At 35.1% G+C, this 13904-nt stretch overlaps 1 protein-coding gene across 2 annotated transcripts in view; it reads left to right on the top strand.

The window, feature by feature from the left end:
• The window catches only part of LOC149443632 (nuclear receptor subfamily 2 group F member 5-like), a 71414-nt gene extending 57790 nt beyond the window's left edge, over positions 1–13624 (top strand). For both annotated transcript variants that reach the window (XM_089655502.1, XM_089655501.1), the window contains exon 4: positions 12434–13624. In XM_089655502.1, coding sequence (XP_089511628.1) covers positions 12434–12708 — 275 coding nt within the window. In that variant the 3' untranslated portion in view covers positions 12709–13624. The remainder of the gene's footprint in view (positions 1–12433) is intronic.
• The last annotated feature ends 280 nt before the right edge of the window (positions 13625–13904 follow it).

The following is a 13904-nucleotide window of genomic DNA, read 5'->3' as shown; positions in this document are numbered from 1 at the left end:
AGATGTGATGGCTGTGCCTTACGTGAGCTCCTACAGTCCTTCAGCCTTTGGAGGAAGATGTGACGGCTGTGCCTTACTTGAGTTCCTACAGTTGAGCTCCTACAGTCCTTCAGCCTTTGGAGAGAGATGTGATGGCTGTGCCTTACGTGAGTTCCTACAGTCCTTCAGCCTTTGGAGGAAGATGTGACGGCTGTGCCTTACTTGAGTTCCTACAGTTGAGCTTCTACAGTCCTTCAGCCTTTGGAGGAAGATGTGATGGCTGTGCCTTTCTTGAGTTCCTACAGTTGAGCTCCTACAGTCCTTCAGCCTGCGGAGAAAGATGTGATGGTTGTGCCTTACTTGAGTTCCTACAGTCCTTCAGCCTTTGGAGGAAGATGTGACGGCTGTGCCTTACTTGAGTTTCTACAGTCCTTCAGCCTTTGGAGGAAGATGTGACGGCTGTGCCTTACTTGAGTTCCTACAGTCCTTCAGCCTTTGGAGGAAGATGTGATGGCTGTGCCTTACTTGAGTTGAAGAGAGTCCCTTGACTTTGCCACCCTCTGCCAGCATTCTCACAAAATTTACAGTGCAAAACCAATATGACTATTTTACCCTCGAGCGCAAACAAAGATGGACAAGGGATCCATCACAACCATTCATACGTCAGCCTTTCTGTTCCGGAAAACCAATATCTGCTTGGTGGCTGTCGCTCGCATAAAACATTTGCCCTTGCTGCCATGTTAGTAAATAGATCCTCCTGGGGCCTCATCAACCTATCTCCGTACATCTGGGTCACTTTACCCCGCTGCCTTATGGGAAATAACAGCAGCACTTGGTGACAACTGCAGTCACCGCGGTGGCACGCCAAGCTCTTCACCTGTTCCGACCTTCCCAGCCCTAGAACAAATATTGTTGACCGCGTTTATCAGCCGCAGTAAATTACCTCCCGATTTGGCCACTCTAGATAAAAGAAAAAAGAATGGTTACGTGCATTAAGGTATCGTGTTATCACCGCAAACAAAAGGCCCAGTGTGGCTAATCTGAGGCCTCGACTTCAGAAATGTCAATGGAGGCCTTGTGCTATGTTTTGAAGCGTGTCAGTGTGGAGAGTAACCCTCCTGTGTCAGGTTTAAGACACTGGTGTCAAGAGCCGAGACGAGGCGGTAACAATCTGCGGGGATGATTTATGGCATGCAGGAGGCCGCAGGCAGAGAGAGGTGCCTGGCGGGTCAGATATGTAATGTCAGGCAGCCATACAGGGGCCCTCTGGTGACATTTCCAGTTGACCTTCAGGGCTCGCAGCTGAGCCGCTCAGTCTTGATGGGTGTCTCTGTTAATTCAGTCGTGCCCACCTGCTCCCTTTACACAAGTGCTGAACGTTGGCATTCCAGTCAGGCCTCCGGCATCTGCGTAAACTATTCTCCGGGCCAAGCTTGGAAAATTTTTATTTACAGAGCCATTTTCTTTTTCAACACATACCAAGCTGTCATGTTCATCCGAGTCTAGATTTCTCCTTTACAGTTTTTTAATTGGTTTTAGAAAAGGAAAGAATTTTTTTTCCATGTCTATTATTATTTTATTTTTATTTATATATTTAATATATTATATATATATATACATACATATATATATATATATATATATATATATATATATATATATATATATATATATATTTATATATATATATATATATATTTATAAATATATATATATATATTTATTTATAAATATATATATATATATATATGTATGTATATATATATATAATATATTAAATATATAAATATATATATATATATATATATATATATATATATATATTTATTTATTTATTATATTATTATTTTAATAATATTATTGTTAGCAGGATGACTTAACCACAAATGTCCTACTCTATCCTTAGAAAAGAGGTGATTGTTTAGGGAGTGTTTTTTTTATTTTTTAATACATCTGGGCTCTTTTCTTTTTTTGTCTTTTTTTTTAAATCAAGGAATTTTTATTTTTGCAAGTCATACAATGTATCAACAGACAAGAAACATAATTTCTCCTTTGTCTTTAATTGTGCGTATATTTAATGTGATTTAATGTTTAATACTAGTATAATAAAAGTTTTGGAAACTGATCAAACAAGCATTCAGCTGCTACAGACAACATCTCAATTTTCATTCCCTCCATAAAAAACAAAACAAAAAGAAAATTGCATTCTGTTTTAGAGTAAGCTATGTACTATTCACTGAAGCCCAATTAAAATATTTTTCTAATACTTTATTAACCATTTAATAATAATTTAATTTGAGTATGCCAATAAATTCTAATTTAAATAGCTTTCTAATATTTTAATAATAATTTCATAATCATTTATTTGAGTATGCTATCCCAATAAATTGCAATTAAAAAATGTTTCAAATACATTAATAAATATTTAATCAATATTTAATGTGAGTATGCTATCCCAATAAATCCCAATTAAAATATTTTTCTAATACTTTAATAATTATTTAATTGTATTTTAATTTGAGTATGTTATCCCAATAAATCCCAATTAAAATATTTGTCTAATACTTTAACAATTATTTAATTAGAGTATGCTTCCCCAATAAGTTCCAATTACCATATTTTTCTAATACTTGCATAATTATTTATTAATAATTTAATTTATGCTATCCCAGTAAATCCCAAGTAAAATAATTTCCCAATACTTTAATAATTATTTAAATTTAATTTGAGTATGTCATCCCAATAAATCCCAATTAAAATATTTGTCTAATACTTGAACAATTATTTAGTCGTACTTTAGTTTGAGTATGCTATCCCAATAAATCCCAATTAAAATATGTGTCTAATACTTTAATAATCATTTAATAATCATTTAATTTGAGTATGCTATGCCAATAAATTCTAATTAAAATAGCTTTCTAATATTTTAATAATAATAATTTCATAATCATTTATTTGAGTATGCTATCCCAATAAATTCCAATTAAAAAAAAGTTTCAAATACCTTAATAAATATTTAATCAATATTTAAATTGAGTATGCTAGCCCAATAAGTCCCAATTAACATATTTTTCTAATACTTGCATAATTAATTATTAATAATTGAATTTATGCTATCCCAGAAAAATACAAATTAACATATTTTTCTTATACTTAAATAATTATTAATAATAATTTAAGGTGAGTATGCTATCCCAGTAAATCCCAATTAAAATAATTTTCTAATACTTTAATAATTTTTTAATATTAATTTAATTTGAGTATGCCATCCAAATAAATCCCAATTAAAATATTTGTCTAATACTTTTAACAATTATTTAATCTTAATTTAATTTGAGTATGCTATCCCAATAAATCGCAATTAACATATTTTTCTAATACTTTAACAATTATTTAATCATTCTTTAATTAGAGTATGCTACCCCAATAAGTCCCGATTAAAATATTTTTCTAATACTTTAGCAATTGTTTAATAATTATTTAATTTGAGTATGCTATCCCAATGAATCCCAATTAACATATTTTTCTAATACTTACATAATTATTTATTATAATAATTAAGGATATAATCCTATAAAATCTATTTAAAATCTTTTTTTTGCTTTAGTAGCTGTTGCTTTGGTTGCTGCCTCTTAGCTTGCTGTTAACCATTATTCCAAAGTCTTTTTCCAGCTCTGTTTTCTTTTGCTATACTCCATTAAATGTAGACGGGGTATTGCTACCACAACAGCCTAAGGGCTTAACCTTACATTTGTCAACATTAAATTTCTGTCATTTTGCCGTGTTGTTCATTTTTTAACATCTTATCCTTCTAGGTTTAATAATTCTACTCGTTTTTGAATTTATAAAAAAAAAAAAAAAATTACGGCATTTTTTTCTGTTCCAATTAGTCACAAAAATATTGAAAATAGCTGGGCACTTAATTGATCCTTTGACTTCTGTCTGCGAACCATTTTCTTACTTAAATATACAGACAGCACCTCTTTTCTTCTTTTCTCTTTAGTTTATTTTGTACTCTTCTACATCTGCACCACGTTATTATGAGAACTGGTACTGCAGGCTTTTCCCATAATCCAGATATACCAAATGAAAAGCGTTTCCATTATCAAAAAAAAATATATATATATAGTTACATATTACTGATCATTCCCGATGCTGCACCTTATATATTTATATATATAATATTATTTATATATATATATATATATATATATATATATATATATAAAATATATTTTGGTGTAAATCCAGTGTATATATATATATATATATATATATATATATATATATATATATATACTGTATATATACTGTATATATGTGTATAATAATATATATATATTATATATAATATATATATTATCATTCCTGATCCGATGCTGCACCTTATATATTTATATATATAATATTATTTTTATATATATATATATATATATATATGTAAAATATATTTTGGTGTAAATCCAGTGTATATATATATATATATATATGTATTTTATATATATATATATATTATATATTATATATATATATATATATATATATATATTATCATTCCTGATCCGATGCTGCACCTTATATATTTATATATATAATATTATTTTTTATATATATATATATATATATATATGTAAAATATATTTTGGTGTAAATCCAGTGTGTGTATATATATATATATATATATATATATATATGTGTATTATATTTATATATATATATATATATTATATATTATATATATATATATAAATATTATCATTCCTGATCCAATGCTGCACCTTATATATTTATATATATAATATTATTTTTTATATATATATATATATATATGTAAAATATATTTTGGTGTAAATCCAGTATATATATATATATATATATATATATATATATATATATATATATATATATATATATATATATTATCATTCCTGATTCGATGCTGCACCTTATATATTTATATTTTGGTGTAAATTCCAATATATAATATACATATATATAGAAAATATATTTTATATATATATATATATATATATAAAATATATATATTATATATAATATATATATTATATATAAAAAATATAATATTATATAAATATATATATATATAGATATATATATAAATATATATATATCTATATATATATAAATATATATATACACATATATATATAATATATTGGAATATACACCAAAATATATTTTTTTGCATATTATCCTTACGTAATGTACAGGTGACAGAAATTAGGCTGGCTGTAGTTTCTCAATTCCAGAATATTACCCTTCTTATATAAAGGCAAGACACGTCAGTCGTGTGGAACCGAGTTGCTTACAATTAATGCAGGCCATACATGGTTTGAGTTCCAAACGATTTTTTGTAGATGTCACTAGAACAGGAGGTGAAGGGAAGACGTCCAGTAGGGAAACCTCTTCTGGTGGCAACTGGTGGGATTTACGATTACACGGCAGAGCTTTCTTCTCCCTTCCTGTTGTGTCACAAGGACAAGAAGCAAAACAATACAGGCTGAAAAAAAATACTTTACTGTTCCTTATGCAAGCTAAACATGGGTCGAATTTTGAACGATTTTCTGTAGATGTCACTAGAACAGGAGGTGAAGGGAAGACGTCCAGTAGAGTCACCTCTTCTGGTGGCAACTGGTGGGATTTACGATTACACGGCAGAGCTTTCTTCTCACTTCTTGTGTCCCAAGGACAAGAAACAAAACAATACAGACAAAAAAAAAATACTTTTCCTTATGCAGACCATACATGGGTCGAATTCCGAAAGATTTTGCGTCTGAAAACCGAAAAACGTCGTTTGCTCGATAATCCAATGGTGCCATCAATGATTTCGAAAATCGGCTGACCAAGTTCACCCCATTTAACAGGCGAAACTTCTGTTCCTTCCAGGTCACGGCTCATGCACATATTCTTTTCGGAAAACCGATCGCACGATTTGACCATCGAGTTGAAAATCGTTCGTTTTTCATTAAATTTCCAACACGCCCGATCACCGAAAAGGGGAGAAACCACGAAAATCAGCCGGTGCCATTGACCCACTAACAGAGCAAAAATCGGCCATTATTCTTAGGTCTGATTTTCGGACGAAAAATCGGTCGAATTTCGACCCATGTATGGCCGGGCTAAGTCTTAGAAATTAGGATCAGTAAGCTATTCATTTGTGAACTTAATTCCTTTAGAACACAGGGGTGTACTATGTTTTTTTCAGATAAAGTCCATTAATTCCTGGGAAGTGGTCTCACTTCTTCATTTTATAGAACACATCTGCCTGCAAAAAATGTCAGTAGCACAGGCTAGAGATGGCTACAGACTGCTAATTACATTTATATTGCAAAGTGGCGAACAAACAGTTGGAGCTATATAAATCCTGTATAATAGTAATAATAATTACATTGAATCAAATCTCAATAATTACACCAAGTGTACGGTTCAAAAAAATAAAAATAAAATAAATAAATTAAAAAAAAAAAAAATATATATATATATATATATATATATATATATATATATATAAAAATAGGTCCTGTAAACGAAAAATCATAAAATGTAATATAGTGGACAAAATAAAATTTGAGACTTTTCATGTACTGTTCAATTTTGTTTAACAAAGGGGTCATTTATTTAAAAAACAGAGAGAGATGTAGTTAGCTTTCCCTCTGTAATATTAGTTACTGAACACATGAAGAACTGCAGTTATTCCCAGGAAATAATGGACTTTTATCTGAAAAAAATATTGTATACCCCCTACATCTTTCTCTATTGTTAAACAAAATTAAAAAGTACATGAAAAGTCTAAAATTTTATTTTGTCCTCTATATTACATTTTATGATTTTTCATTTACAGGGCCTATTTATATATATATTTTTTTTAGAACCTATACACTTGGTGCATCTATTGAGTTTAATGTAATGTAATTATTATTATTATTACTAATATTATTATTATAAAGGATTTATATAGCGCCAACAGTTTGTTCAGCGCTTTGTCTTCTATATTACATTTTATGATTTTATATATAAATCAAATCTCAATAATTACACCAAGTGTATAGGTTCTAAATATATATATATATATATATATATATATATATAAATTTTTTATTTTTTTTTAGAACCTATACACTTGGTGCAATTATTGAGTTTAATTTAATTAATATTATTAATTAATATTATTACTATTATTGTTATTATAAAGGATTTATATAGCGCCAACAGTTTGTTCAGCGCCTTGTCTTCTATAATACTTTTTATGATTTTTCGTTTACAGGGCCTATATATATATGTATAAATCAAATCTCAATATTTACACCAAGTGTATAGGTTCTAAAATATATATATATATATATATATATATATATATATATATATATATATATATATATATATATATATTTATTTTTATTTTTTTATTATTTTTTTTAGAACCTATACACTTGGTGCAATTATTGAGTTTAATTTAATGTAATTAATATTATTGCTATTATTATTATTATAAAGAATGTATATAGCGCCAACAGTTTGTTCAGCGCCTTGTCTTCTATAATACATTTTATGATTTTTCATTTACAGGGCCTATATATATATATATATATATATATATATATATATATATAAATCAAATCTCAATAATTACACCAAGTGTATAGGTTCTAAAAAAATATATATATATATTTTTTTTTTTTTTTTAAGAACCTATACACTTGGTGTAATTATTGAGAGTTGATTTAATGTAATTATTATTATTATACAGGATTTATATATTAATTTGTGAACTTAATTCCATTACAACACAGAGATGTATTATGTCTTTGTCAGGTGAAGTCCATTATTTCCTGGGAAAGCAGTTCTTCCTGTTAAATGACTAATTACCCGGGGAAAGTTAACTACATCTCTCTCTGTTTTTTAAATAGGTGACCCCTTTATGATCAAAACTGAACAATACACTAAAGGTCCCAAATTTTATTATGTCCTCTGTAGTTACATTTATATATATATATATATATATATATATATATATATATATATATATATATATATATGTATTTAGATATTTCTTTAGATCCTATATATTTGGTGTAATTATTGAGATTTGATTTAATGTAATTAGAAATCTTTAGCTACATTCAGGCTGTGCTGATGCCATTTTTTTTTGCAGTCAAATTTTTTTTATAAAATGAAAGGTGAGATGTAACTGCTTGTCAATGTCAGTGTTCCAAGTGTCAGTGGTCCCAGTATCAGTGGTCCCAGTGTCAGTGTTCCAAGTGTCAGTGGTCCCAGTATCAGTGGTCCCAGTGTCAGTGTTCCAAGTGTCAGTGGTCCCAGTATCAGTGGTCCCAGTGTCAGTGGTCCAAGTGTCAGCGGTCCCAGTATCAGTAGTCTTAGTATCAGTGGTCCCAGTGTCAGTGGTCCAAGTGTCAGTGGTCCCAGTGTCAGTGGTCTTAGTATCAGTGGTCCCAGTGTCAGTGGTCTTAGTGTCAGTGGTCCAAGTGTCAGCGGTCCCAGTATCAGCGGTCCAAGTGTCAGTGGTCCCAGTGTCAGTGGTTCAAGTGTCAGTGGTCCCAGTGTCAGAGGTCCAAGTGTCAGTTGTCCCAGTATCAGTGGTCCAAGTGTCAGTGGTCGCAGTATCAGTGGTCCTAGTGTCAGTGGTCCAAGTGTCAGTGGTCCCAGTCTCAATGGTCCAAGTGTCAGTGGTCCCAGTGTCAATGGCCCAAGTGTCAGTGGTCCCAGTATCAGTGGTCCCAATGTCAGTAGTCCAAGTGTCAGTGGTCCCAGTATCAGTGGTCTTAGTGTCAATGGTCTAAGTGTCAGTGGTCCCAGTGTCAATGGTCTTAGTGTCAATGGTCTAAGTGTCAGTGGTCCCAGTGTCAATGGTCTAATTGTCAGTGGTCCCAATGTCAGTGGTCCAAGTGTCAGTAGTCCAAGTGTCAGTGGTCCCAGTGTCAATGGTCCCAGTGTCAGTGGTCCCAGTGTCAATGGTCTAAGTGTCAGTGGTCCCAGTGTCAGTGGTCCCAGTGTCAGTGGTCCCAGTGTCACTGGTCCCAGTGTCAGTGGTCCAAGTGTCAGCGGTCCCAGTATCAGTGGTCTAAGTGTCAGTGGTCCCAGTGTCACTGGTTCCAGTGTCAGTGCTCCCAGTGTCAGTGGTCCCAGTATCAGCGGTCCCAGTGTCAATGGTCTAAGTGTCAGTGGTCCCAGTGTCAATGGTCCCAGTATCAGTGGTCCAAGTGTCAGTGGTCCCAGTATCAGTGGTCCAAGTGTCAGTGGTCCCAGTATCAGTGGTCCCATTGTCAATGGTCCAAGTGTCAGTGGTTCCAGTGTCAATGGCTCAAGTGTCAGTGGTCCCAGTACTTGTTGACCCAGTGTCAATGGTCCAAGTGTCAGTGGTCCCAGTGTCAGTTGTCCAAGTGTCAGTGGTCCCAGTGTCAGTTGTCCAAGTGTCAGTGGTCCAAGTGTCAGTGGTCCCAGTGTCAGTGGTCCAAGTGTCAGTGGTCCCAGTGTCAGTGGTCATCAGGCTACCGCTGAAGAGTCTTGCAGGCAATTACATAGGTGTGATCTTACTGAAGGGTGCTGATGAACAAGGTTTAAAGTGTGAGCTGAAACTCAGTACAGAATCTTTGCTCAGTCAACACCAGCTCTGTGGAAAGGCTGATTATCCGTCTGTCAACACTGCCGTCCCCTCGTGCGCTGTCTTAAGACGTACTCTAAGGGCAAGAGTCAATTAATAAACATGTATGACGCAGGCCCTCCACCTGCTCCTGTTAATTATTATGTGGCCATACCATAGAGCAGAGATAGCAGCCAGGGAGTCGTGCATTCCTTCCCACTAAAGGGCTTAAGGTGTGATCTTTGTACCAAGGACAGCAGGCCTTGTGTGGACCGTGTGAACCAAACCAGTGTTGACTTGGAACATACCAAGCAGGACAATGACTTGGGAGTTCGGTAGTTGCTGCCACTCCAGTGGGCGGAGGTAACTCAGCACCTCTAGGTTAGGCTGCCATTCAACCGTCTGTTAATCATTTACCCTGAAAGACGAAAAAAACTATACGTGTGTTGGTCTTACATAGATCTATTAACCACTTCAAGTCCGGACACTTTCACCCCCTCCCTGTCCAGGACAGTTTTCAGCTTTCACACTTTGAATGACAATTGTGCGGTCATGCAACACTGTACCCATAGGAATTTTTTTGCATTTTTTGTGACAGATAAAACTATTTTGGTGGTATTTATTCACCACTGGGATTTTTTTTTTTTGCTATATAAATGAAAAAGTCTAAACATTTTGAAAAAAAAAGTGTTTTTCTTATAACATTTTGCAAATAAATAATCTTTCTTCATAAATCTTAGCCAAAATGTATTCAGTTATCTTTTTAGTAAAAAATAAAAATAACCCAAATTAGTTTATAACCAAAAATTTTAATTAAAAAAAATTTACATTTTTTTTTATTCTGTATTATTATTTATGTTTTTATTTTTGTTTTCAACATACTGTCACCATAGAGACACTGTACTACTTGTGGGGGGTGATGAAGATTTTTTTTTTTACACTTATTGCTCTTACACCCATAAAGGCTGTAAAAGGAATAATTTCTCTTTCTCTCTGGCTGCATTCTTGCAGCCATTGAGAAATACTGTGAGAGCTGTGATTTGTCACAGCTTGTCACATGGTACAAGGCAGTTGTGAATAGCCCTGTACCATGTGACCTCTGTGATCATTCACAGATTTCACACGTAGTAAGCAATGATATCAGAAGTGACATCTTGCTTACTGCTATTCATGTGATCACTGATTGGCCAATTAGTGATCACATGCTTGGGACCTCACACAGAGGTCCCGTACAGCAATCTGTGTTCCACTGTGTCCGGAGGAGCGTGCACAGTACATAATGGCGGGTGCTGTTTATGAACGGCAACCCGCCCCTGCACTGCCACCGTCCAGCCATTTATGTACGTGGGCCGGACGGGAAGTGGTTAAAGCAATAACCCAAATTAGTTTATAACCAAAAATTATAATTTTTAAAAAAAGTGTTTTTACATTTTTTTTATTTCTTTATATTATTATTTATGTTTTTATTTTTGTTTTTAACATACTGTCACCCTAGCAGTACAGTGTCACCATAGCGACACTGTACTACTTGTGGGCGGTGATGTAGATTTTTTTTATTTTACACTGATTGCTTTTACACCCATAAAGGCTGTAAAAGCAATAATTTCTCCTTCTCTCTGGCTGCATTCTTGCAGCCATTGAGAAATACTTTTAGAGCTGTGATTGGTCACAGCTTGTCACATGGTACAAGGCTGTTGTGAATAGCCCTGCACTGAGGCGGACTGACCATTCGAGCACTCGGGCACTGCCCGAGGGCCCGGGTTCAGTAGTGGGCCCCATGAGATGCCCCTGGTACCTTTCATTGTTTTTTTCATAGGCTTTTTTGGGTGTGGGTGAGGACACAAGAGCCCCATGATCCCCTATTGCCCGGGGGGCCCCATGAGTTGTCAGTCCGCCCCTGGCCCTGCACCATATGACCTCTGTGATCATTCACAGATTTCACTAGTAGTAAGCAATGATGTCAGGAAGTGACATCTTGCTTACTGCTATTCATGTGATCACTGATTGGCCAATCGGTGATCAGATGATTGGGACCTCACATAGGTGCCATACAGCAATCGGTGTTCCTCTGTGTCGCACAGCTTGAAAATGCAGGCGCCATTTATGAACGGCAACCCACTTCTGCACTGCTCCTGTCCAGCCGTTTATGTACATGGGCCGGATGGGAAGTGGTTAAAGCAATAGCTAGAACTAGCTCCTACGGAATATTATTCCACATTTTTACAGCTCTTACTCTAAAGAAAGCCTTCCACGTGTGGAGGGTAAAGCTTTTTTCCTCTAGGCTCCAAGAATTTTCAGCACAGAGCAGGGGCGGACTGACAACTCATGGGGCCCCCGGGCAATAGGGGATCATGGGGCCCCTGTGTCCTTGCCCAAACTCAAAAAAGCCTATGAAAAAGGTACCAGGGGCATCTCATGGGGCCCCCTACTGACCCCGGGGCCTCGGGGAGTGCCCGAGTTTCCAAATGGTCAGTCCGCCCCTGCTTGTATCTAAACTAGACTCAATGTACAGTAGCTGAACGGCTATGGTGGAGGCCAAAAACCTAGTGACAACAAAAAATTGATAGCCCACGATAGACAATCCTCCTTGACTACTATGGTTCATCTTCAGAAATGTAGCCCCCAACAGGATATTCCTCCTCTGTGCAATGATATAAGTCTTCTACGTTTGCAAAGCCAGGTTGGCAACATTTATGCAGTGCCCGAGTTTCCAAATGGTCAGTCCGCCCCTGGCGCAGAGTAATAGTACTGAACAGAACAGCCATAACTGTTAAAAAGCTGAGAAGCATGATACGTATAAAATGTATAGCTAACTTGTGTCTTGTTGTTTTGTAGATGCAGTAGGACTGTCTGATATCGGCCACGTTGAAAGCATTCAGGAGAAATCGCAATGTGCTCTAGAGGAGTACGTCCGAAACCAGTATCCCAACCAACCAACCCGCTTTGGTCGGCTTCTGCTTCGCCTTCCTTCCTTACGAATCGTCTCAGCACCGGTCATAGAGCAGCTCTTCTTCGTACGTTTAGTAGGAAAGACGCCAATCGAGACTTTGATCCGGGACATGCTCCTTTCTGGGTCCAGCTTTAACTGGCCATACATGCCTATGCAGTAATAAGGGTCTCCTCAACCTTACAGATTTGGTAAAGAGGTTTGTTCACTTTCCACGGCGGTCAAGAACAGCAATCACAAGTTAAAGCAGGACTGAAGGACAAGTCATACGCTGAGTGTCATCTTCTTAACCAGTGGGACATTCAGCTTGATGAACATATCATTTTTCATGGGGTTATGAATTTTTTTTATGAAACTGCATTTTTCATACCTGCTGTGAAGGTTGAAGGGTCCAGTTGGTGGTCTTTTCTTCCATCTTCAGAAAGCCGCATGGGTGAAGGCCATCAAAGTGTCAAATCAAGTCTGAAGGAGCATGGTCTTCTGCTTGTGTTTTCAATGCACCTCGGCTACTCGGACATGTTTTACAGTGGTAAATATTTCATTTTGCCACGATCCAGCAAGCGTTGCAACGAGAGTACATGCACTTTTCTAGGGAGTTTGCAAGACTTTCCAATACATGTATGTAGAAGGATGAGGAGCAAAAGAATCCACGTGCAGACCTTGACAAAAGGAGAGCCTATAAAGACTGCAATTATTTGTAATCATTTGACACTTGTGAATTTGCTATTTCGTGTAAAAAAAGACTGGCTAGCACTGCAATATATGACATAAAGCACTGAATCAGCCTTGGCCACTTAATCCCCCAATGGGACATTTGACAAAAGACTATTTATAAAAGAAAAAGAGAATGGGCATTTGAGATAAACCAACTGCCTGCTTTTTTCATGACATGACGTGTATATTTTACCCCATCCTTCCCACAGTTTTTCCTTGCTTTGTCATTATATAAATATGTTTGTAAGATATTTTTTGGTGTGTGAATTGTGGATTTTTTTTTTTTTTTTGGTAACCTGGCGGCAAAATATTGCTTATTTTGCTGGTTGATCTGGCTAATTATTAAATACGCTATCAGTTATTAATTTTGGAGTATTTGCCTCAGTTTGTGCCCTTTTCTATCTGGAATAGTAAATGTGTTCACACCATAAATTTTTGAATTGTACACTTTTCAGAGACAGTGGAAGATATGTCACCAGCACACCAAGGATCTCCAAGAAGGATCCAAAGCTTTATTTATTGATTATGTCACAGCTAAAAACAGTGACGTTTTAGGGTTACGCAGGACCTCCTTCTTTAGGCATGCGACCAAAAAAGGTCACGTGCCTGAAGAAGACCTGCGTGGTCCCGAAACATTGCTGTTTT

Source organism: Staurois parvus, unplaced genomic scaffold, assembly GCF_062004578.1.
Source record: "Staurois parvus isolate SC_StPar_1 unplaced genomic scaffold, SC_StPar_1.0 ptg000842l, whole genome shotgun sequence".
In the NCBI taxonomy this organism is placed as follows: Eukaryota; Metazoa; Chordata; class Amphibia; order Anura; family Ranidae; genus Staurois; species Staurois parvus.
Note: the sequence above shows the minus strand (reverse complement) of the source record. Positions and strands in the feature narration are given on the sequence as shown.